Genomic DNA, 25,918 nt, shown 5'->3' on the forward strand with positions numbered 1-25,918 from the left:
TGTTTCCCGTTCACTTTGCTTGTGCCCCGTTCACTTTCCGTGTTTCCTGTTCACTTTGCGTGTGCCCCGTTCACATTCCGTGTGCCCATGTTCACTCCGTGTGCCCTGTTCACACCGTGTGCCCCATTTACTTTCCGTGTGCCGCGTTCACTTTCCGTGTGCCCCATTCACTTTCCGTGTGCCCTGTTTACTTTCCGTGTGCCGCGTTCACTTTCCGTGTGCCCCATTCACTTTCCGTGTGCCCTGTTCACTCCATGTGTCCCGTTCACGTTCCATGTGCCCTGTTCACTCCGTGTGCCCCGTTCACACCGTGTGCCCCGTTCACTTTCCGTGTGCCCGTTCACTTTGAGTGTGCCCCGTTCACTTTGAGTGTGCCCCGTTCACTTTCCGTGTGCCCCGTTCACTCTGTGTGCCCTGTTCACTTTCCGTGTGCCCCATTTACTTTCCGTGTGCCCTGTTTGCTTTCCATGTGCCCCATTCACTTTGCGTGTGCCCCTTTCACTCCGTGTGCCCCATTCACTTTCCATGTTTCCTGTTCACTTTCTGTGTGCCCCGTTTACTTTCTGTGTGCCCCGTTTACTTTCCGTGTGCCCCGTTCACTTTCCGTGTTTCCTGTTCACTTTGCGTGTGCCCCGTTCACATTCCGTGTGCCCATGTTCACTCCGTGTGCCCTGTTCACACCGTGTGCCCCGTTTACTTTCCGTGTGCCGCGTTCACTTTCCGTGTGCCCCATTCACTTTCCATGTGCCCTGTTCACTCCATGTGTCCCGTTCACGTTCCATGTGCCCTGTTCACTCCGTGTGCCCCGTTCACACCGTGTGCACCGTTCACTTTCCGTGTGCCCCATTTGCTCTCCGTGTGCCCCGTTCACTTTCCGTGTGCCCCATTTGCTCTCCGTGTGCCCTGTTCACTTTGCGTGTGCCCCGTTTACTTTGCGTGTGCCCCTTTCACTCCGTGTGCCGCGTTCACTCCGTGTGCCTCGTTCACTTTCCATGTTTCCTGTTCACTTTCCGTGTGCCCCGTTTACTTTCTGTGTGCCCCGTTTACTTTCCATTTGCCCCGTTCACTTTGCTTGTGCCCCGTTCACTTTCCGTGTTTCCTGTCCACTTTGCGTGTGCCCCGTTCACATTCCGTGTGCCCATGTTCACTCCGTGTGCCCTGTTCACACCGTGTGCCCCGTTTACTTTCCGTGTGCCCCGTTTACTTTCCGTGTGCCGCGTTCACTTTCCGTGTGCCCCATTCACTTTCCATGTGCCCCATTCACTTTCCGTGTGCCCTGTTCACTCCATGTGTCCCGTTCACGTTCCATGTGCCCTGTTCACTCCGTGTGCCCCGTTCACACCGTGTGCCCCGTTCACTTTCCATGTGCCCGTTCACTCCATGTGTCCCGTTCACGTTCCATGTGCCCTGTTCACTTTCCGTGTGCCCCATTTGCTCTCCGTGTGCCCTGTTCACTTTGCGTGTGCCCCGTTTACTTTGCGTGTGCCCCTTTCACTCCGTGTGCCGCGTTCACTCCGTGTGCCTCGTTCACTTTCCATGTTTCCTGTTCACTTTCCGTGTGCCCCGTTTACTTTCTGTGTGCCCCGTTTACTTTCCATTTGCCCCGTTCACTTTGCTTGTGCCCCGTTCACTTTCCGTGTTTCCTGTCCACTTTGCGTGTGCCCCGTTCACATTCCGTGTGCCCATGTTCACTCCGTGTGCCCTGTTCACACCGTGTGCCCCGTTTACTTTCCGTGTGCCCCGTTTACTTTCCGTGTGCCGCGTTCACTTTCCGTGTGCCCCATTCACTTTCCATGTGCCCCATTCACTTTCCGTGTGCCCTGTTCACTCCATGTGTCCCGTTCACGTTCCATGTGCCCTGTTCACTCCGTGTGCCCCGTTCACACCGTGTGCCCCGTTCACTTTCCATGTGCCCGTTCACTCCATGTGTCCCGTTCACGTTCCATGTGCCCTGTTCACTCCGTGTTCCCCGTTCACACCGTGTGCCCCGTTCACTTTCCATGTGCCCGTTCACTCCATGTGTCCCGTTCACGTTCCATGTGCCCTGTTCACTCCGTGTGCCCCGTTCACACCGTGTGCCCCGTTCACTTTCCATGTGCCCGTTCACTCCATGTGTCCCGTTCACGTTCCATGTGCCCTGTTCACTCCGTGTGCCCCGTTCACACCGTGTGCCCCGTTCACTTTCCGTGTGCCCCATTTGCTCTCCGTGTGCCCCGTTCACTTTCCGTGTGCCCCATTTACTCTCCGTGTGCCCCGTTCACTTTCCGTGTTTCTTGTTCACAATCCGTGTGCTCTGTTCACTCCGTGTGCCCCATTCACTTTCCGTGTGCCCCGTTCACTTTGCGTGTGCCCCGTTCACTTTGCGTGTGCCCCGTTCACTTTCTGTGTGCCCCGTTTACGTTCCGTGTGCCCTGTTCACTTTCCGTGCGCCCTGTTCACTACGTGTGCCTCGTTTACGTTCCGTGTGCCCTGTTCACTTTCCGTGCGCCCTGTTCACTACGTGTGCCTCGTTCACTTTCCGTGTGCCCCGTTCACTATCCATGTGCCCTTTCTCTTTCCGTGTGCCCCGTACACTCCATGTGCCTCGTTCACTTTCCGTGTGCCCCGTTCACTTTCCGTGTGCCCTGTTCACTTTCTGTGTGCCCTGTTCACTTTCCGTGTGCCCCGTTCACTCCGTGTGCCCTGTTCATTTTGCGTGTGCCCTGTTCACTCCGTGTGCCCCGTTCACTTTCCGTGTGCCCTGTTCACTCCGTATGCCCCGTTCACTCCGTGTGCCCCGTTCACTCCGTGTGCCCCGTTCACTTTGCGTGTGCCCTGTTCACTCCGTGTGCCCTGTTCATTTTGCGTGTGCCCTGTTCACTCCGTGTGCCCTGTTCATTTTCCGTGTGCCCCATTCACTTTGCGTGTGCCCTGTTTACTTCCCGTGTGCCCCGTTCACTTTGCGTGTGCCCCATTCACTTTCCGTGTTTCCTGTTCTCTTTCCGTGAGCCCCATTCACTTTCTGTGTGCCCCGTTTATTTTCCGTGTGCACCGTTCACTTTGAGTGTGCCCCGTTCACATTCCATGTGCCCATGTTCACTCCGTGTGCCCTGTTCACACCGTGTGCCCCGTTCACTCCGTGTCCCCCGTTCACTCTGTGTGCCTGGTTCACTATCCATGTGCCCTTTCTCTTTCTGTGTGCCACGTTCACTCCGTGTGCCCCGTTTACGTTCCGTGTGCCCTGTTCACTTTCCGTGTGCCCTGTTCACTTTCCGTGTGCCCTGTTCACTTTGCGTGTGCCCCGTTCACTTTCCGTGTGCCCTGTTCAGTTTCCGTGTGCCCCGTTCACTTTCCGTGTGCCCTGTTCACTCCCTGTGCCCCGTTCCCTCTGTGTGCCCCGTTCACTTTCCGTGTGCCTTGTTCAATCCGTGTGCCCCGTTCTCTCTGTGTGTCCGGTTCACTTTGCGTGTGAACGGTTCAATCCATGTGCTTAGTTCACTCTACGTGTACCCCGTTCAATTTCCGTATCATCCGTTCACTTTCCGTGTGCCCCGTTCACTTTGAGTGTGCCCCGTTCACTTTCCGTGTGCCCTGTTCACTTTGCGTGTGCCCCGTTTACTTTGCGTGTGCTCCTTTCACTCCGTGTGCCCATGTTCACTCCGTGTGCCCTGTTCACACCGTGTGCCCCGTTTACTTTCCGTGTGCCGCGTTCACTTTCCGTGTGCCCCATTCACTTTCCGTGTGCCCCATTCACTTTCCATGTGCCCCATTCACTTTCCATGTGCCCTGTTCACTCCGTGTGCCCCGTTCACACCGTGTGCCCCGTTCACTTTCCGTGTGCCCGTTCACTCCATGTGTCCCGTTCACGTTCCATGTGCCCTGTTCACTCCGTGTGCCCCGTTCACACCGTATGCCCCGTTCACTTTCCGTGTGCCCGTTCACTTTGAGTGTGCCCCGTTCACTTTGAGTGTGCCCCGTTCACTTTCCGTGTGCCCCGTTCACTCTGTGTGCCCTGTTCACTTTCCGTGTGCCCCATTTACTTTCCGTGTGCCCTGTTTGCTTTCCATGTGCCCCATTCACTTTGCGTGTGCCCCTTTCACTCCGTGTGCCCCGTTCACTCCGTGTGCCCCATTCACTTTCCATGTTTCCTGTTCACTTTCTGTGTGCCCCGTTTACTTTCTGTGTGCCCCGTTTACTTTCCGTGTGCCCCGTTCACATTCCGTGTGCCCATGTTCACTCCGTGTGCCCTGTTCACACCGTGTGCCCCGTTTACTTTCCGTGTGCCGCGTTCACTTTCCGTGTGCCCCATTCACTTTCCATGTGCCCTGTTCACTCCATGTGTCCCGTTCACGTTCCATGTGCCCTGTTCACTCCGTGTGCCCCGTTCACACCGTGTGCCCCATTTGCTCTCCGTGTGCCCCGTTCACTTTCCGTGTGCCCCATTTGCTCTCCGTGTGCCCTGTTCACTTTGCGTGTGCCCCGTTTACTTTGCGTGTGCCCCTTTCACTCCGTGTGCCGCGTTCACTCCGTGTGCCTCATTCACTTTCCATGTTTCCTGTTCACTTTCTGTGTGCCCCGTTTACTTTCTGTGTGCCCCGTTTACTTTCCATTTGCCCCGTTCACTTTGCTTGTGCCCCGTTCACTTTCCGTGTTTCCTGTCCACTTTGCGTGTGCCCCGTTCACATTCCGTGTGCCCATGTTCACTCCGTGTGCCCTGTTCACACCGTGTGCCCCGTTTACTTTCCGTGTGCCGCGTTCACTTTCCGTGTGCCCTGTTCACTCCATGTGTCCCGTTCACGTTCCATGTGCCCTGTTCACTCCGTGTGCCCCGTTCACACCGTGTGCCCCGTTCACTTTCCGTGTGCCCGTTCACTCCATGTGTCCCGTTCACTTTCCGTGTGCCCGTTCACTCCATGTGTCCCGTTCACGTTCCATGTGCCCTGTTCACTCCGTGTGCCCCGTTCACACCGTGTGCCCCGTTCACTTTCCGTGTGCCCGTTCACTTTGAGTGTGCCCCGTTCACTTTGAGTGTGCCCCGTTCACTTTCCGTGTGCCCCGTTCACTCTGTGTGCCCTGTTCACTTTCTGTGTGCCCCATTTACTTTCCGTGTGCCCCATTTACTTTCCGTGTGCCCTGTTTGCTTTCCATGTGCCCCATTCACTTTGCGTGTGCCCCTTTCACTCCGTGTGCCCCGTTCACTCCGTGTGCCCCATTCACTTTCCATGTTTCCTGTTCACTTTCTGTGTGCCCCGTTTACTTTCCGTGTGCCCCGTTTACTTTCCGTGTGCCCCGTTCACTTTCCGTGTTTCCTGTTCACTTTGCGTGTGCCCCGTTCACATTCCGTGTGCCCATGTTCACTCCGTGTGCCCTGTTCACACCGTGTGCTCCGTTTACTTTCCGTGTGCCGCGTTCACTTTCCGTGTGCCCCATTCACTTTCCATGTGCCCTGTTCACTCCATGTGTCCCGTTCACGTTCCATGTGCCTTGTCCACTCCGTGTGCCCCGTTCACACCGTGTGCCCCGTTCACTTTCCGTGTGCCCCATTTACTCTCCGTGTGCCCCGTTCACTTTCCGTGTTTCTTGTTCACAATCCGTGTGCTCTGTTCACTCCGTGTGCCCCATTCACTTTCCGTGTGCCCCGTTCACTTTGCGTGTGCCCCGTTCACTTTGCGTGTGCCCCGTTCACTTTCTGTGTGCCCCGTTTACGTTCCGTGTGCCCTGTTCACTTTCCGTGCGCCCTGTTCACTACGTGTGCCTCGTTTACGTTCCGTGTGTCCTGTTCACTTTCCGTGCGCCCTGTTCACTACGTGTGCCTCGTTCACTTTCCGTGTGCCCCGTTCACTATCCATGTGCCCTTTCTCTTTCCGTGTGCCCCGTACACTCCATGTGCCTCGTTCACTTTCCGTGTGCCCCGTTCACTTTCCGTGTGCCCTGTTCACTTTCTGTGTGCCCTGTTCACTTTCCGTGTGCCCCGTTCACTTTCCATGTGTCCTGTTCACTCCGTGTGCCCCGTTCACTCCGTGTGCCCTGTTCATTTTGCGTGTGCCCTGTTCACTCCGTGTGCCCCGTTCACTTTCCGTGTGCCCTGTTCACTCCGTGTGCCCCGTTCACTCCGTGTGCCCCGTTCACTCCGTGTGTCCCGTTCACTTTGCGTGTGCCCTGTTCACTCCGTGTGCCCTGTTCATTTTGCGTGTGCCCTGTTCATTTTCCGTGTGCCCCATTCACTTTGCGTGTGCCCTGTTTACTTCCCGTGTGCCCCGTTCACTTTGCGTGTGCCCCATTCACTTTCCGTGTTTCCTGTTCTCTTTCCGTGAGCCCCATTCACTTTCTGTGTGCCCCGTTTATTTTCCGTGTGCACCGTTCACTTTGCGTGTGCCCCGTTCACATTCCATGTGCCCATGTTCACTCCGTGTGCCCTGTTCACACCGTGTGCCCCGTTCACTCCGTGTCCCCCGTTCACTCTGTGTGCCTGGTTCACTATCCATGTGCCCTTTCTCTTTCTGTGTGCCACGTTCACTCCGTGTGCCCCGTTTACGTTCCGTGTGCCCTGTTCACTTTCCGTGTGCCCTGTTCACTTTCCGTGTGCCCTGTTCACTTTCCGTGTGCCCCGTTCACTTTCCGTGTGCCCTGTTCACTCCGTGTGCCCCGTTCCCTCTGTGTGCCCCGTTCACTTTCTGTGTGCCTTGTTCAATCCGTGTGCCCCGTTCTCTCTGTGTGTCCGGTTCACTTTGCGTGTGAACGGTTCAATCCATGTGCTTAGTTCACTCTCCGTGTACCCCGTTCAATTTCCGTATCATCCGTTCACTTTCCGTGTGCCCCGTTCACTTTCCGTGTGCCCTGTTCACTTTCCGTGTGCCCCGTTCACTTTGAGTGTGCCCCGTTCACTTTCCGTGTGCCCTGTTCACTTTGCGTGTGCCCCGTTTACTTTGCGTGTGCCCCTTTCACTCCGTGTGACCCGTTCACTCCGTGTGCCTCGTTCACTTTCCATGTTTCCTGTTCACTTTCTGTGTGCCCTGTTCACTCCATGTGCCCCGTTTACTTTGCGTATGCCCCGTTCACGTTCCGTGTGCCCTGTTCACTCCATGTGCCCCGTTCATTTTCCGTGTTTCCTGTCCACTTTGCGTGTGCCCCGTTCACATTCTGTGTGCCCTGTTCATTTTCCCTGTGCCCCATTCACTTTGCGTGTGCCCTGTTCACTTTCCGTGTGCCCCGTTCACTCCGTGTGTCCCATTCACTTTGCGTGTGCCCCGGTCACTTTGCGTGTGCCCCATTCACTTTCCGTGTGCCCTGTTCACTTTCCGTGTGCCCCGTTCACTCCGTGTGCCCTGTTCACTTTCCGTGTGCCCCGTTCAATCCGTGTGCCCCGTTCAATCCGTGTGCCCGGTTCACTTTGCGTGTGAATGGTTCAATCCATGTGCTCCGTTCACTTTCCGTGTGCCCCGTTCACGTTCCGTGTGCCCTGTTCACTTTCCGTGTGCCCCATTCACTTTCCGTGTGCCACATTCACTTTCTGTGTGCCCTGTTCACTCTGTGTGCCCCGTTCACTTTCCGTGTGCCCGGTTCACTTTGCGAGTGCCCCGTTCAGTCCGTGTATCCTGTTCACTTTGCGTGTGCCCCATTCACTTTGCGTGTGCCCTGTTCATGTTCCGTGTGCCTCATTCACTTTGCGTGTGCCCCGTTCACTTTCCGTGTTTCCTGTTCACTTTCCGTGTGCTCTGTTCACTTTCCGTGTGCCTGGTTCACTTTCCGTGTGCCCCGTTCGCTTTCCGTGTGCCCCGTTCGCTTTCCGTGTGCCCCGTTCGCTTTCTGTGTGCCCTGTTCACTCCATGTGCCCCGTTCACTTTCCGTGTGCCCCGTTCACGGTCCGTGTGCCCTGTTCACTTTCCGTGTGCCCCGTTCACTTTCCGTGTGCCCTGTTCACTTTCCGTGTGCCCTGTTCACTTTCCATGTGCCCTGTTCACTCCGTGTGCCCCGTTCACTCCGTGTGCCCCGTTCAATCCGTGTGCCCCGTTCTCTCTGTGTGCCCCGTTCACTCCGTGTGCCCCGTTCACTTTGCGTGTGCCCCGTTCACTTTGCGTGTGCTCCGTTCACTCCGTGTGCCCCATTCACTTTCCGTGTTTCCTGTTCACTTTCCGTGAGCCCCATTCACTTTCCGTGTTTCCTGTTCACTTTCCGTGAGCCCCATTCACTTTCCGTGTGCCCCGTTTACTTTCCGTGTGCCCCGTTCACTTTGCGTGTGCCCCGTTCACTTTGCGTGTGCCCCGTTCACTTTCCGTGTTTCCTGTTCACTTTGCGTGTGCCCCGTTCACATTCCATGTGCCCATGTTCACTCCGTGTGCCCTGTTCACACCGTGTGCCCCGTTTATTTTCCGTGTGCCCCATTCACTCCGTGTGCCCCGTTCACTTTCCGTGTGCCCCATTCACGTTCCATGTGCCCCATTCACTTTCCGTGTGCCCCGTTCACTCTCCGTGTGGCCCGTTCACTCCGTGTGCCCCATTCACTTTGTGTGTGCCCCGTTCACTTTGCGTGTGCCCCGTTCACTATCCATGTGCCCTTTCTCTTTCTGTGTGCCACGTTCACTCCGTGTGCCCCGTTTACGTTCCGTGTGCCCTGTTCACTTTCCGTGCGCCCTGTTCACTCTCCGTGTGCCCCGTTCACTCTCCGTGTGCCCTGTTCACTCTGTGTGCCTGGTTCACTTTGCGTGTGCCTGGTTCACTTTGCGTGTGCCTCATTCACATTGCGTGTGCCCCGTTCACTTTCCGTGTGACCTGTTCACTCCGTGTTCCTCATTCACTTTCCGTGTGCCCCGTTCACTCTCCGTGTGGCCCGTTCACTCCGTGTGCCCCATTCACTTTTGTGTGTGCCCGGTTCACTTTGCGTGTGCCACGTTCACTCCGTGTGCCCCGTTCACTCCGTGTGCCCCGTTAACTCTGTGTGCCTGGTTCACTTTGCGTGTGCCCCGTTCAGTCCGTGTGTCCTATTCACTTTGCGTGCGCCCCATTCACTTTGCGTGTGCCCCGTTCACTTTCCGTGTGCCTGGTTCACTTTCCGTGTGCCCTGTTCACTCCGTGTTCCTCATTCACTTTCCGTGTGCCCCGTTCACTTTCCGTGTGCCCTGTTCACTCTCCGTGTGGCCCGTTCACTCCGTGTGCCCCATTCACTTTGTGTGTGCCCCGTTCACTTTGCGTGTGCCCCATTCACTATCCATGTGCCCTTTCTCTTTCTGTGTGCCACGTTCACTCCGTGTGCCCTGTTTACATTCCGTGTGCCGTGTTCACTTTCCGTGCGCCCTGTTCACTCCATGTGCCTCGTTCACTTTCCGTGAGCCCCGTTCACTTTCTGTGTGCCCCGTTCACTTTCCATGTGCCCTGTTCACTCCGTGTGCCCCGTTCACTCCGTGTGCCCCGTTCACTTTCTGTGTGCCTCGTTCACTTTCTGTGTGCCCTGTTCACTTTCCGTGTGCCCCGTTCACTTTCCATGTGCCCTGTTCACTCCGTGTGCCCCGTTCACTCCGTGTGCCCCGTTAACTTTGCGTGTGCCCTATTCACTCCGTGTGCCCTGTTCATTTTGCGTGTGCCCTGTTCACTCCGTGTGCCCTGTTCATTTTCCGTGTGCCCCATTCACTTTGCGTGTGCCCTTTTTACTTCCCGTGTGCCCCGTTCACTTTGCGTGTGCCCCGTTCACTTTGCGTGTGCCCCGTTCACTCCGTGTGCCCCATTCACTTTCCGTGTTTCCTGTTCACTTTCCGTGAGCCCCATTCACTTTCCGTGTGCTCCGTTTACTTTCCATGTGCCCTGTTCACTTTGCGTGTGCCCCGTTCACTTTCCGTGTTTCCTGTTCACTTTGCGTGTGCCCCGTTCACATTCCATGTGCCCATGTTCACTCCGTGTGCCCTGTTCACACCGTGTGCCCCATTTACTTTCCGTGTGCCCCGTTCACTTTCCATGTGCCCCATTCACTTTCCGTGTGCCCCATTCACTCCGTGTGCCCCGTTCACTCCGTGTGCCCCGTTCACTCCGTGTGCCCCGTTCAATCCGTGTGCCCCGTTCTCTCTGTGTGCCCCGTTCACTCCGTGTGCCCCGTTCAAGTTGCGTGTGCCCTGTTCACTCCGTGTGCCCTGTTCATTTTCCGTGTGCCCTGTTCACTCCTTGTGCCCTGTTCATTTTCCGTGTGCCCCAATCACTTTGCGTGTTCCCTATTTACTTCCCGTGTGCCCCGTTCACTTTGTGTGTGCCCCGTTCACTTTGCGTGTGCCCCGTTCACTCCATGTGCCCCATTCACTTTCCGTGTTTCCTGTTCACTTTCCGTGAGCCCCATTCACTTTCCGTGTGCCTGGTTTACTTTCCGTGTGCCCCGTTTACTTTCCGTGTGCACCGTTCACTTTGCGTGTGCCCCGTTCACTTTCCGTGTTTCCTGTTCACTTTGCGTGTGCCCCGTTCACATTCCATGTGCCCATGTTCACTCCGTGTGCCCTGTTCACACTGTGTGCCCCGTTTACTTTCCGTGTGCCCCATTCACTTTCCATGTGCCCTGTTCACTCCATGTGTCCCGTTCATTTTCCGTGTGCCCCATTCACTCCGTGTGCCCTGTTCACTCCGTGTGCCCCGTTCACTCTGTGTGCCCTGTTCACTTTGCGTGTGCCCCGTTTACTTTCCGTGTGCCCTGTTCACTTTCCGTGTACCCCGTTCATTTTCCGTGTGCCCCGTTCACTCCGTGTGCCCCATTCACTCCATGTGCCCCATTCACTTTGCGTGTGCCCCGTTCACTTTCCGTGTGCCCAAGTTCACTCTCCGTGTGCCCCGTTCACTCCGTGTGCCCCGTTCACTTTCGGTGTAGCCTTTCACTTTCCTTGTGCCCCGTTCACTTTGCGTGTGCCCTGTTCACTCCGTGTGCCCCGTTCACTCCATGTGCCCCGTTCACTCTGTGTGCCTGGTTCACTTTGCGTGTGCCCCGTTCACTTTCCGTGTGCCCCGTTCACTCTGTGTGCCTGGTTCACTTTCCGTGTGCCCCATTCACTTTCCGTGTGCCCTGTTCACTCTCCGTGTGCCCCATTCACTTTGTGTGTGCCCCGTTCACTTTGCGTGTGCCCCATTCACTATCCATGTGCCCTTTCTCTTTCTGTGTGCCACGTTCACTCCGTGTGCCCTGTTCACTCCGTGTGCCCCGTTCACTCCGTGTGCCCTGTTACTTTTTCGGTGTGCCCCATTCACTTTGCGTGTGCCCTGTTTACTTCCCGTGTGCCCTGTTCACTTTGAGTGCGCCCCGTTCTCTTTGCGTGTGCCCCGTTCACTCCGTGTGCCCCATTCACTTTCCGTGTTTCCTGTTCACTTTCCGTGTGCCCCGTTTACTTTGCGTGTGTCCCGTTCACTCCGTGTGCCCCGTTCACTTTGTGTGTGCCCTGTTCATTTTCCGTGTGCCCCATTCACTTTGCGTGTGCCCCGTTCACTCCGTGTGCCCTGTTCACTCCATGTGCCCCGTTTACTTCCCGTGTGCCCCTTTCACTTTCCGTGTTTCCTGTTCACTTTCCGTGTGCCCCATTCACTTTCCGTGTGCCCTGTTTACTTTCAGTGTGCCCCGTTTACTTTCCATGTGCCCCGTTCACTTTGCGTGTGCCCCGTTCACTTTCCGTGTTTCCTGTTCACTTTGCGTGTGCCCCGTTCACATTCCATGTGCCCATGTTCACTCCGTGTGCCCTGTTCACACCGTGTGCCCCGTTTACTTTCCTTGTGCCCCGTTCACTTTCCATGTGCCCCATTCACTTTCCGTGTGCCCCATTCACTCTGTGTGCCCCATTCACTCTGTGTGCCCCGTTCAATCCGTGTGCCCCGTTCTCTCTGTGTGCCCCGTTCACTCCGTGTGCCCCGTTCACTTTGCGTGTGCCCTGTTCACTCCATGTGCCCTGTTCATTTTGCGTGTGCCCTGTTCACTCCGTGTACCCTGTTCATTTTCCGTGTGCCCCATTCACTTTGCTGTGCCCTGTTTACTTCCCGTGTGCCCCGTTCACTTTGCGTGTGCCCCGTTCACTCCGTGTGCCCCATTCACTTTCCGTGTTTCCTGTTCACTTTCCGTGAGCCCCATTCACTTTCCGTGTGCCCCGTTTACTTTCCGTGTGCACCGTTCACTTTGCGTGTGCCCCGTTCACATTCCATGTGCCCATGTTCACTCCGTGTGCCCTGTTCACACCGTGTGCCCCGTTTACTTTCCGTGTGCCCCGTTCACTCCGTGTGCCCCGTTCATTTTCCGTGTGCCCCGTTCATTTTCCGTGTTTCCTGTTCACTTTGCGTGTGCCCCGTTCACATTCCATGTGCCCATGTTCACTCCGTGTGCCCTGTTCACACCATGTGCCCCGTTTACTTTCCGTGTGCCCCGTTCACTCTCCGTGTGCCATGTTCACTCCGTGTGCCCCGTTCACTCTGTGTGCCTGGTTCACTTTGTGTGTGCCCCGTTCACTTTGCGTGTGCCCCGTTCACTTTCCGTGTACCCTGTTCACTCCGTGTTCCTCATTCACTTTCCGTGTGCCCCGTTCACTTTCCGTGTGCCCTGTTCACTCTCCGTGTGCCATGTTCACTCCGTGTGCCCCGTTCACTCTGTGTGCCTGGTTCACTTTGTGTGTGCCCCGTTCACTTTGCGTGTGCCCCGTTCACTTTCCGTGTACCCTGTTCACTCCGTGTTCCTCATTCACTTTCCGTGTGCCCCGTTCACTTTCCGTGTGGCCCGTTCACTCCTTGTGCCCCATTCACTTTTTGTGTGCCCCGTTCACTTTGCGTGTGCCACGTTCACTCCGTGTGCCCCGTTTACGTTCCGTGTGCCCTGTTCACTTTCTGTGCGCCCTGTTCACTACGTGTGCCCCGTACACTCCGTGTGCCTCGTTCACTTTCCGTGTGCCCCGTTCACTTTCCATGTGCCCTGTTCACTCCGTGTGCCCCGTTCACTCCGTGTGCCCCGTTCACTTTGCGTGTGCTCTGTTCACTCCGTGTGCCCTGTTCATTTTGCGTGTGCCCTGTTCACTCCGTGTGCCCCGTTCACTTTCCGTGTGCCCTGTTCACTCCGTGTGCCTCGTTCACTTTCCGCGTGCCCCGTTCACTTTGCGTGTGCCCTGTTCACTTTCCGTGTGCCCCGTTCACTTTCCATGTGCCCTGTTCACTCCGTGTGCCCCGTTCACTCCGTGTGCCCCGTTCACTCCGTGTGCCCCGTTCACTTTGCGTGTGCCCTGTTCACTCCGTGTGCCCTGTTCATTTTCCGTGTGCCCTGTTCACTCCGTGTGCCCTGTTCACTTTGCGTGTGCCCTGTTTACTTTCCGTGTGCACCGTTCACTTTGCGTGTGCCCCGTTCACATTCCATGTGCCCATGTTCACTCCGTGTGCCCCGTTTACTTTCCGTGTGCCCCGTTCACTCCGTGTCCCCCGTTCACTCTGTGTGCCTGGTTCACTTTGCGTATGCCCCGTTCACTATCCATGTGCCCTTTCTCTTTCTGTGTGCCACGTTCACTCCGTGTGCCCCGTTTACGTTCCGTGTGCCCTGTTCACTTTCCGTGTGCCCTGTTCACTTTCCGTGTGCCCCGTTCACTTTCCGTGTGCCCTGTTCACTCCGTGTGCCCCGTTCCCTCTGTGTGCCCCGTTCACTTTCCGTGTGCCTTGTTCAATCCGTGTGCCCCGTTCTCTCTGTGTGTCCGGTTCACTTTGCGTGTGAACGGTTCAATCCATGTGCTTAGTTCACTCTCCGTGTACCCCGTTCAATTTCCGTGTCATCCGTTCACTTTCCGTGTGCCCTGTTCACTTTCTGTGTGCCCTGTTCACTCCATGTGCCCCGTTTACTTTGCGTGTGCCTGTTTTAAAAAATTCTCAAGGTCAAGGACCAGGCTCGCAGGAAAGTCGTCTGACACAGAACAAACAGCCAAGAGGCGAGTCTGCTAGAATATGTGTTTTATTCCCCGCAGCGTCGCCACAACCAGGTCTCGTACTTACAACGGGTCTGGTTTATACTCACTCTACGTGTTACCGGAACTGGGAGCCGTCAGTTCTCGTAGAGCGGTTGCCAACAACCCACGCTCGGCGGTTAAACGCAACCCCGGAGCAGACTCACCGAACTGGAGACTTTTCCAGCTGATATACTCTTTTCCAGATATAAACATTCATGTGAACAGCAGAGCAAGGCTAAAAAACACATTCCATTCTGGTTACATACAGATAAGAAGATTCACACGGGGAGGTGTGTAATAAGATTCACACGGGACTAAGCAACACCTCCATTCCGGTTAGATTCACACATGTATTGGGACATAATTTTACACCACAGTGCCCCGTTCACGTTCCGTGTGCCCTGTTCACTCCATGTGCCCCGTTCATTTTCCGTGTGCCCTGTTTTCTCCGTGTGCCCCGTTCACTTTCTGTGTGCCCTGTTCGCTCCATGTGCCCCGTTCACTTTCCGTGTGCCCCGTTCACGTCCGTGTGCCCTGTTCATTTTCCGTGTGCCCCATTCACTTTGCGTGTGCCCTGTTCACTTTCCGTGTGCCCCGTTCACTCCGTGTGTCCCATTCACTTTGCGTGTGCCCCGGTCACTTTGCGTGTGCCCCATTCACGTTCCGTGTGCCCTGTTCACTTTCCGTGTGCCCCGTTCACTCCGTGTGCCCTGTTCACTTTCCATGTGCCCCGTTCAATCCGTGTGCCCCGTTCAATCCGTGTGCCCGGTTCATTTTGCGTGTGAATGGTTCAATCCATGTGCTCCGTTCACTTTCCGTGTGCCCTGTTCACTCTGTGTGCCCCGTTCACTTTCCGTGTGCCCGGTTCACTTTGCGAGTGCCCCGTTCAGTCCGTGTATCCTGTTCACTTTGCGTGTGCCCCATTCACTTTGCGTGTGCCCTGTTCATGTTCCGTGTGCCTCATTCACTTTGCGTGTGCCCCGTTCACTTTCCGTGTTTCCTGTTCACTTTCCGTGTGCTCTGTTCACTTTCCGTGTGCCTGGTTCACTTTCCGTGTGCCCCGTTCGCTTTCCGTGTGCCCCGTTCGCTTTCTGTGTGCCCTGTTCACTCCATGTGCCCCGTTCACTTTCCGTGTGCCCCGTTCACGTTCCGTGTGCCCTGTTCACTTTCCGTGTGCCCCATTCACTTTGCGTTTGCCCTGTTCACTTTCCGTGTGCCCCGTTCACTTTGCGTGTGCCCGGTTCACTTTGCATGTGCCCCGTTCAGTCCCTGTGTCCTGTTCAATTTACGTGTGCCCCATTCACTTTCCGTGTGCCCTGTTCATGTTCCGTGTGCCTCATTCACTTTGCGTGTGCCCCGTTCACTTTCCGTGTTTCCTGTTCACTTTCCGTGTGCCTGGTTCACTTTCCGTGTTTCCTGTTCACTTTCCGTGTGCCCTGTTCACTTTCCATGTGCCCCGTTCACGTTCCGTGTGCCCTGTTCACTCCATGTGCCCCGTTCACTTTCCATGTGCCCCGTTCACGTTCCGTGTGCCCCGTTCACATTCCGTGTGCCCTGTTCACTCCATGTGCCCCGTTCACTTTCCATGTGCCGAGTTCACTTTCCGTGTGCCCTGTTCACTTTCCGTGTGTCCCGTTCACTTTCCGTGTGCCCCGTTCAATCCGTGTGCCCCGTTCTCTCTGTGTGCCCGGTTCACTTTGCGTGTGAACGGTTCAATCCATGTGCTCTGTTCACTTTCCGTGTGCCCCGTTCACGTTCCGTGTGCCCCGTTCACGTTCCGTGTGCCCTGTTCATTTTCCGTGTGCCCCATTCACTTTGTGTGTGCCCTGTTCACTTTCCGTGTGCCCCGTTCACTCCGTGTGCCCCGTTCACTTTGCGTGTGCCCCGGTCACTTTGCGTGTGCCCCGTTCACTTTCCGTGTGCCCTGTTCACTTTCCGTATGCCCCGTTCACTTTCCGTGTGCCCGGTTCACTTTGCGTGTGCCCCGTTCAGTCCCTGTGTCCTGTTCACTTTCCATGTGCCCCGTTCACTTTCCGTGTGCCCCGTTCACTTTCTGTGTGCCCTGTTCACTCCGTGTGCCCCGTTCACTTTCCGTGTGCCACGTTTACTTTCTATGTGCCCCGTTCACTTTCCGTGTGCCACGTTTACTTTCTGTGTGCCCTGTTCACTCCATGTGCCGAGTTCACTTTCCGTGTGCCCTGTTCACTTTCCGTGTGTCCCGTTCACTTTCCGTGTGCCCCGTTCAATCCGTGTGCCCCGTTCTCTCTGTGTGCCCGGTTCACTTTGCGTGTGAACGGTTCAATCCATGTGCTCCGTTCACTTTCCGTGTGCCCTGTTCACGTTCCGTGTGCCCTGTTCATTTTCCGTGTGCCCCATTCACTTTGTGTGTGCCCCGGTCACTTTCCATGTGCCCTGTTCACTCCGTGTGCCCCGTTCACTTTGCCTGTGCCCCGTTCACTTTCCGTGTGCCCCGTTCACTTTCCATGTGCCCCGTTTACTCCGTGTGCCCTGTTCAGTTTCCGTGTGCCGCATTCTCTCTGTGTGCTCCGTTCACTTTGCGTGTGCCCCGTTCACTTTCCGTGTGCCCCGTTCACTTTCCGTGTGCCCCGTTCAATCCGTGTGCCCCGTTCTCTCTGTGTGCCCGGTTCACTTTGCGTGTGAATGGTTCAATCCATGTGCTCCGTTCACTTTCCGTGTGCCCCGTTCACTTTCCGTGTGCCCTGTTCACTTTCCGTGTGCCCCATTCACTTTGCGTTTGCTCCGTTCACTTTCCGTGTTTCCTGTTCACTTTCCGTGTGCTCTGTTCACTTTCCGTGTGCCCCATTCACTTTCCGTGTGCCCTGTTCACTTTCCGTGTGCCCCGTTCACTCCGTGTGCCCCGTTCACTCTGTGTGCCCGGTTCACTTTGCGTGTGAATGGTTCAATCCATGTGCTCCGTTCACTTTCCGTGTGCCCCTTTCACGTTCCGTGTGCTCTGTTCACTTTCCGTGTGCCTGGTTCACTTTCCGTGTGCACCGTTCACTTTCCATGTGCCCCGTTCGCTTTCCGTGTGCCCCGTTCACTTTCTATGTGCCCCGTTCACTTTCCGTGTGCCCGGTTCACTTTGCGAGTGCCCCGTTCAGTCCGTGTATCCTGTTCACTTTGCGTGTGCCCCATTCACTTTGCGTGTGCCCTGATCATGTTCCGTGTGCCTCATTCACTTTGCGTGTGCCCCGTTCACTTTCCGTGTTTCCTGTTCACTTTCCGTGTGCTCTGTTCACTTTCCGTGTGCCTGGTTCACTTTCCATGTGCCCCGTTCACTTTCTGTGTGCCCTGTTCATTCCATGTGCCCCGTTCACTTTCCGTTTGCCCCGTTCACGTTCCGTGTGCCCAGTTCACTTTCCGTGTGCCCCATTCACTTTGCGTTTGCCCTGTTCACTTTCCGTGTGCCCCGTTCACTTTCCGTGTGCCCGGTTCACTTTGCGTGTGCCCCGTTCAGTCCCTGTGTCCTGTTCACTTTCCATGTGCCCCGTTCACTTTCCGTGTGCCCCGTTCACTTTCTGTGTGCCCTGTTCACTCCGTGTGCCCCGTTCACTTTCCGTGTGCCACGTTTACTTTCTATGTGCCCCGTTCACTCCATGTGCCGAGTTCACTTTCCGTGTGCCCTGTTCACTTTCCGTGTGTCCCGTTCACTTTGCGTGTGCCCCGTTCACTTTGCGTGTGCCCCGTTCACTTTCCGTGTTTCCTGTTCACTTTCCGTGTGCCTGGTTCACTTTCCGTGTGCCTGGTTCACTTTCCGTGTGCCCCATTCACTTTGCGTTTGCTCCGTTCACTTTCCGTGTGCCCCGTTCACTTTCCGTGTGCCCCGTTCACTTTGCGTGTGCCCCGTTCACTTTCCGTGTTTCCTGTTCACTTTCCGTGTGCTCTGTTCACTTTCCGTGTGCCTGGTTCACTTTCCGTGTGCCCCGTTCACTTTCCATGTGCCTGGTTCACTTTCCGTGTGCCACGTCCTCTTTCCGTGTGCCCCGTTCACTTTCCGTGTTTCCTGTTCACTTTCCGTGTGCTCTGTTCACTTTCCATGTGCCTGGTTCACTTTCCCTGTGCCCCGTTTACTTTCCGTGTGCCCTGTTCACTTTCCATGTGCCCCGTTCACTCCGTGTGCCACGTCCTCTTTCCGTGTGCCCCGTTCACTCCGTGTGCCCCATTCACTTTCCGTGTGCCCTGTTCACTTTCCGTGTGCCCTGTTCACTTTGCGTGTGCCCCATTCACTTTCCGTGTGCCCTGTTCACTTTCTGTGTGCCCTGTTCACTCCGTGTGCCCTGTTTACTTTCCATGTGCCCCGTTCACTTTGCGTGTGCCCCATTCACTTTCCGTGTGCCCTGTTCACTCCGTGTGCCCTGTTCACTCCGTGTGCCCTGTTCACTTTCCGTGTGCCCCGTTCACTTTCCGTCTGCCCTGTTCACTCTGTGTGCCCCGGTCACTTTGCGTGTGAACCATTCAATCCATGTGCCCTGTTCACTTTCCGTGTGCCCTGTTCATGTTCCGTGTGCCCTGTTCACTCCGTGTGCCCCGGTCACTTTGCGTGTGCCCCGGTCACTTTGCGTGTGCCCCGTTCACTCCGTGTGCCCCATTCACTCCGTGTGCCCCGTTCACTCCGTGTACCCTATTCACTCCCCATAAACCCATTCACTGTTTCAACATAGAACAATACAGCGCAGAACTGGCCCTTCGTCCCTCGATGTTGCGCCGACCTGTGAACTATTCTCAGCTCGTCCCCCAACACTATCCCATCATCATCCATGTGCTTATCTAAGGATTGTTTAAATCTCCCTAATGTGGCTGAGTTAACTACATTAGCAGGTAGGGCATTCCACGCCCTTACCACTCTCTGAGTAAGGAACCTGCCTCTGACATCTGTCAGGCATGGAGGAAGTGGTTGAGTGAGGGAGCTGTGGTTTACTAAAGTTAAATCTCTGTCCATGAGAAGTCATTGGCAAATAGGATCAGGGAAAATAAATGTGAGGTGACGCGCTTTGGGAAGAATAACAGGAAGGCAGAGTACTGGGTCGATGGAAAGATTCTTGGTAGTGTGGATGTGCAGAGGGATCTTGGAGTCCCATGTACATAGATCCCTGAAAAGTTGCCACCCAGGTGGATAGTGCTGTTAAGAAGGCATACGGTGTGTTAGCTTTCATTGGTAGGATTGAGTTCTGGAGTCATGATGTTATGCTGCAACTATACAAAACGTTAGTGCGGCCTCACTTGGAATATTGTGTACAGTTCTGGTCCCCATATTTTGGGAAGGATGTGGAAGCATTGGAAAAGGTGCAGAGGAAATTTACTAGGATGTTGCCTGGTCTGGAGGGAAGGTCTTATGAGGAAAGGCTGAGGGACTTGGGTGTGTTCTCATTGGAAAGAAGAAGGCTAAGGGGGGATTTGATAGAGACATACAAGATGGTCAGAGGATTAGATAGGGTAGACAGTGAAAGACTTTTTCCTAGGATGATGACATCAGCTTGTACGAGGGGACATAACTACAAATTGAGGGGTGAGAGATTTAAGACAGATGTCAGAGGCAGGTTCTTTACTCAGAGTATTTGGGGGGTGGAACGTACTGCCTGCAACAGTGGTAGACTTGCCAACATTAAGGACATTTAAATGGTCATTGGATAAATATATGGATGAGAATGGAATAGTGTAGGTTAGATAGGCTTCAGATTGTTTTCACAGGTCGGAGCAACATCGAGGGCCGAAGGATCTGTACCACTCTGGAATGTTCTATGTTCACTCCCCATGTGTCCTGTTCACTGTCACAGTGTCCCACAAACATTATTTTAAATGTGAAAATGTAAGAATTGTTGGCTTTTGAATTCAGGAATTAATGAAAGAGCTGCGAGGGAAAAGGGCAGTTTATGAAGTGACATTGAGAATCGGGAAGGCGCTAATGGACAAAGCAGAACATCCAGGCGACCGGGAAGATCTGCAGGAGCAGGTGACAGACCTGAGTGAACACTGGAACAGCCTGAATGGAAAATCTCTGTGCAGGTATTGATTCACATTCAGGGATCTGTGGATAAACACTCCAAGATCCCTCTGAGCTTCCGAGTACCCTGACATTGAATATTCCCTCATCTTCTTTCAAAGTGCATCACTTCACATTTATCAAGCTCAAATTCCATCTGCCACTGATCTATCCACCTGACCAACTGGGTCATACTGTTCTGTAACCAAAGACCTTCCTACTCACTGACATCCACCAGACCAATCTTTCCATCATCAACATTTCATCCACATCATTTATATAAATCACAAACAACAAGGGACCCAGTGGTGGGGACCTCAGTGAACCCTGGAACGCAGCACTGCACACTGTCTGCCATTTGGTCAACGACCCATTTAGTCCACCTTGGTTTCCCGTCTGCCAATCAGTTTCTCTGTTTGAATCCATCCACTTATTTCTTTCGCATTACATAGTACCTGGTTTAGGACTGCATGTTCTCCACTTGGTTCCTCAATGAATTGGTCCAGAAAACGAAGCCATACACAGAAATTTACCAAAGATCCTCAGGCAGCACCTTCCAAACCCACGACCACTTCCATCTAGAAGGGCAAGGGCAGCAGATACATGGGAACACCACCCCCTGCAAGTTCCCCTCCCAGCCACTCACTATCCTAACTTGGAAACATATCACCATTCCTTCATTGTCACCAGGTCTGAGAATTCCCTCCTAATGGCATTGTGGGTCAACTCAAGGAGGTGAACTGCAGCGGGTCAGGAAGGCAGCTCACCCCCACCCTCACAAGGGGCAATTAGGGACGGGTAATAAATACCGGCCCAACCAGTGACACCCACATCCCATGTGCGAATGAGAAAAAAAAATCACTTTGGACATTACTGTGGTCATCATTCCCTGAAACCCAGACAAATGGCACTGCATATTCTCCATGAACAGACATTTGTTACACACAAAGAAATGAAGCTATCTTAACATGAAATACAGAGATTTTGAATCGGTCTGCAAAACAGAACTTCAGACTATTCCCCACCATTTTACAGTGATGTGAACCAAAGAATTAATCCCTTATCCTGAGTCTTTAATTTTGGTGTAACCGATTCTTCCTGTATCGTTCCTGAAAACAATGTGGGCGGTACAGTGGCTCATTGGTTAGCACTGCTGCCTCACAGCACCAGGGACCTGGGTTCGATACTAGCCTCGGGCGACTCTCTGTGTGGAGTTTGCACATTCTCCTCTTGTCTGCGTGGGTTTCCTCCAGGTGCTCCGGTTTCCTCCCAAAGTCCAAAGATGTGCAGGTTAGGTGAACTGGCCATGCTAAATTGCCCGTAGTGTTCAGAGATGTGCAGGCTGGGTGGGTTACGGTAATAGGGTAGAAGAATGGGTCTGGGTGGGTTACTCTTCGGAGGGTCGGTGTGGACTTGTTGGGCCAAATGGCCTGTTTGCACACTGTAGAGATTCGATGATAAAACTATGATGTACTCTTCCATATACATGAGCAAAGCTGAGATCCTTCATTGTCTCAGATTAATAACCTACAGACTGTAAGGCAAACCCTCATGTCCGTCTGAGCTTACTCAGCCCCTTAACTGCTTTGAAAAAAAAATCTCTTCTCTCAATGAGACACCATTCTTACTTTTGAGCTCAATCAGATTTCCTCCTGACCCTCTAAAATCACTCAACCTCAAGAATTTCAAACATCTAGATTATTGTAAATGACAAAAAACAGCCAGTGACCCCTCTCCTGTTCGAGGCCACCTCAGGAAAAGCAATTTTCCGCACACCCTCCAGGAGTCCCGCAGTCTCTCAAACAGCGGAATAGGTTCCTGGGCAGTAAATGCTGGCCCAGCCAATGATGCTGGTGTCCCACGTGGCAATAAAATAAACATTACTAACGAGAGGGACTTTCTTGTTTGAACGTCCTGTATCCTTGTTGGAAATACTGTGTCATTTTCTTTTGTGCTGATAATGATTTCAATTCTCTTGGTTCAGGGATAAATGTTGTCTTCAGTGCCCCTCAACAGGCACCACAAGATCTCCAACACTGCCTTACATTGACCCTCCGACAATGCAGCACTCCCTCAGCACTGACCCTGCAACAGTGTAACGCTTGCTCAACACTGACCCTCTGACAGTGCAGCGCTCCCTCTACACTGACCCTCCGACAGTGCCCACTCCCTCAGCACTGACCCTCCGACAGTGCGGTACTCCCTCAGCACTGACCCTCCCATAGTGCAGCGCTCCCTCTGCACTGACCCTCTGACAGTGCCCACTCCGTCTGCACTGACCCTCCCATAGTGCGGCACTCCCTCAGCATTGACCCTCCGACAGTGCCCACTCCGTCTGCACTGACCCTTCCATAGTGCGGCACTCCCTCAGCACTGACCCTCTGACAGTGCAGCGCTCCCTCAGCACTGACCCTCCGATAGTGCAGCACTCCCTCAGCACTGACCCTCCGACAGTGCAGCGCTCCCTCAGCACTGACCCTCCGATAGTGCAGCACTCCCTCAGCACTGACCCTCCGACAGTGCGGCACTCCATCAGCACTGACCCTCTGACAGTGCAGCGCTCCCTCAGCACTGACCCTCCGATAGTGCAGCACTCCCTCAGCACTGACCCTCCGACAGTGCGGCACTCCATCAGCACTGACCCTCCGACAGTGCGGCGCTCCCTCAGCACGGACCCTCCGACAGTGCAGCGCTCCCTCAGCACTGACCCTCTGACAGTGCAGCGCTCCCTCAGCACTGACCCTCTGACAGTGCAGCGCTCCCTCAGCACTGACCCTCCGACAGTGTGGTGCTCCCTCAGCACTGACCCTCTGACAGTGCAGTGCTCCCTCAGCACTGACCCTCTGACAGTGCGGCACTCCCTCAGCACTGACCCTCCGACAGTGCAGCGCTCCCTCAGCACTGACCCTCCGACAGTGCAGCGCTCCCTCAGCACTGACCCTTCGACAGTGCAGCGCTCCCTCTACACTGACCCTCTGACAGTGCAGCGCTCCCTCAGCACTGACCCTCCGACAGTGTGGTGCTCCCTCAGCACTGACCCTCCAATAGTGCAGCGCTCCCTCAGCACTGACCCTCCGACAGTGTGGTGCTCCCTCAGCACTGACCCTCCAATAGTGCAGCGCTCCCTCAGCACTGACCCTCTGACAGTGCAGCGCTCCCTCAGCACTGACCCTGTAGCTGGTTGTTTCCATTGATTATTGACGGGTATTATCTGGTTTTACAGGCAGTCCATGATTGAAGAAGTTTTATTGTCTTCGGGTAGATTGAGTGAATCTCTGCAGGTGGTGTTGGACTGGTTGTACAGGGCAGAGGTCACACTGAATGAGCAAGCCCGAGTAAGTGGTGACGTCCAATCTGTGAAAACGTTCATTGAGAACCACAAGGTAACTGTTCATGTTCTTATTGTGTATCCATCACTTCATGTATCTGCTGTTTCCATCCTGTCCCTACACACTGTTAGTCAATGGAGCTCACTGTCCAAGCTCAGAGACACTGTGGGCTTGGCAATTCCATGGGGAAGATCCATCACAAATTTAAATCTCCCAAAAACAGCTCTGGTGAATTCCCCCATCCGAGGGTAGGTCCGATCAAGGACAGTAGTGGGAGACTGTGTATTGAGTCGGAAGAGATAGGAGAGGTCTTGAACAAGTACTTCTCTTCAGTATTTACGAACGAGAGGGACCGTATTGTAGAAGAGGAGAGTGTGAAATGGACTGGTAAGCTAGAAGAGATACCTGTTAGGAAGGAAGATGTGTTGGACATTTTGAACAACTTGAGGATAGACAAGTCCCCGGGGCCTGACGGGATATATCCTAGGATTATGTGGGAAGCAAGAGAGGAAATTGCAGTACCGTTGGCAATGATCTTCTCGTCTTCACTGGCAACGGGGGTGGTACCAGGGGACTGGAGAGTAGCGAATGTTGTGCCCCTGTTCAAAAAAGGGAATAGGGATAACCCCGGGAATTACAGGCCTGTTAGTCTTACTTCTGTGGTAGGCAAAGTAATGGAAAGGGTACTGAGGGATAGGATTTATGAGTATCTGGAAAGACACTGCTTGATTAGGGACAGCCAGCACGGATTTGTGAAGGGTAGGTCTTGCCTTACAAGTCTTATTGAATTCTTCGAGGAGGTGACCAAGCATGTGGATGAGGGAAGAGCAGTGGATGTAGTGTACATGGATTTTAGTAAGGCATTTGATAAGGTTCCCCATGGTAGGCTTATGCGGAAAGTCAGGAGGCATGGGATAGAGGGAAATTTGGCCAATTGGATAGAAAACTGGCTAACCGGTCGAAGGCAGAGAGTGGTGGTAGATGGTAAATATTCAGCCTGGAGCCCAGTTACAAGTGGAGTTCCGCAGGGATCAGTTCTGGGTCCTCTGCTGTTTGTAATTTTTATTAATGACTTAGATGAGGGAGTCGAAGGGTGGGTCAGTAAATTTGCAAATGATACGAAGATTAGTGGAGTTGTGGACAGTGAGGAGGGCTGTTGTCGGCTGCAGAGGGACTTAGATATGATGCAGAGCTGGGCTGAGGAGTGGCAGATGGAGTTCAACCCTGCCAAGTGTGAGGTTGTCCATTTTGGAAGAACAAATAAGAATGCGGAATACAGGGTTAATGGTAGGGTTCTTAGTCAGGTGGAGGAACAGAGGGATCTTGGCGTCTATGTACATAGATCTTTGAAGGTTGCCACTCAGGTGGATAGAGTTTGTAAGAAGGCCTATGGAGTATTATCGTTCATTAGCAGAGGGATTGAATTCAAGAGTCGTGAAGTGATGTTGCAGCTGTACAGGACTTTGGTTAGGCCACAGTTGGAGTACTGTGTGCAGTTCTGGTCGCCTCACTTTAGGAAAGATGTGGAAGCTTTGGAGAGGGTGCAGAGAAGATTTACCAGGATGTTGCCTGGAATGGAGAGGAAGTCGTACGAGGATAGATTGAGAGTTCTCGGCCTTTTCTCGTTGGAACGGCGAAGGATGAGGGGTGACTTGATAGAGGTTTATAAGATGATCAGAGGAATAGATAGAGTAGACAGTCAGAAACTTTTTCCCCGGGTACAACAGAGTGTTACAAGGGGACATAAATTTAAGGTGAAGGGTGGAAGGTATAGGGGAGATGTCAGGGGTGGGTTCTTTACCCAGAGAGTGGTGGGGGCATGGAATGCGCTGCCCGTGGGAGTGGTAGAGTCGGAATCATTGGCGACCTTTAAGCGGCATTTGGATAGGTACATGGATGGGTACTTAATCTAGGTTAGAAGTTCGGCACAACATCGTGGGCCGAAGGGCCTGTTCTGTGCTGTATTGTTCTATGTTCTATGTTCTATGTTCTAATCTCTGACTCCTGCAAACAGTTTCCCTGAACTGGGCTTTTATATATTAGATTACTTACAGTGTGGAAACAGGCCCTTCGGCCCAATAAGTCCATACCAACCGACCGAAGCGCAACCCACCCATACCCCTACATTTACCCCTTACCTAACACTACGGGCAATTTAGCATGGCCAATTCACCTGACCTGCACATCTTTGTGACTGTGGGAGGAAACCGGAGCGCCCGGAGGAAACCCACGCAGACACGGGGAGAACGTGCAAACTCCACACAGTCAGTCGCCTGAGGCGGGAATTGAACCCTGGTCTCTGGTGCTGTGAGGCAGCAGTGCTAACCACTGTGCCACCGTGCCGCCCATATATTCTTAAGAAGGCACTCATTGCCTGAATTTATCATCCAGATACACATCATACCCCCTCCCCCACCCTAAATACCTGACCCCTTTCCCAACTTCTCCTCCCAAACACCCAGCCAATCTCCCACCTCCCTCAACCCCTCCTTCAACTCACCCTCCAACACATTTGCTCCCTCTCCATGCCGAAGAACTGATCAACAAACCTCCCCACGTCTGTCCACAGTTAATTCATAGAACAGAGCAATACAGCGCAGCACAGGCCCTTCTGCCCTCAATGTTGCGCTCATCTATGGAACCATTCTGAAGAGGAGAAAGTGAGGTCTGCAGATGCTGGAGATCAAAGT

The 25,918-nt window shown here is 54.0% G+C and overlaps 1 protein-coding gene across 1 annotated transcript in view; it reads left to right on the plus strand.

Annotated features, from left to right (window-relative positions):
* LOC148152029 (microtubule-actin cross-linking factor 1, isoforms 6/7-like) overlaps positions 1-25,918 on the plus strand; it is a 205,826-nt gene that overhangs the window by 154,293 nt on the left and 25,615 nt on the right. The window contains exons 13-14 of the mRNA XM_087994130.1: positions 19,753-19,922; positions 23,123-23,282. Coding sequence (XP_087850256.1) covers positions 19,753-19,922; positions 23,123-23,282 — 330 coding nt within the window. The remainder of the gene's footprint in view (positions 1-19,752; positions 19,923-23,122; positions 23,283-25,918) is intronic.

This window comes from Chiloscyllium plagiosum, unplaced genomic scaffold (genome assembly GCF_037043375.1).
Source record: "Chiloscyllium plagiosum isolate Xiang-an unplaced genomic scaffold, Cpla_swu_hap1 HiC_scaffold_2, whole genome shotgun sequence".
In the NCBI taxonomy this organism is placed as follows: Eukaryota; Metazoa; Chordata; class Chondrichthyes; order Orectolobiformes; family Hemiscylliidae; genus Chiloscyllium; species Chiloscyllium plagiosum.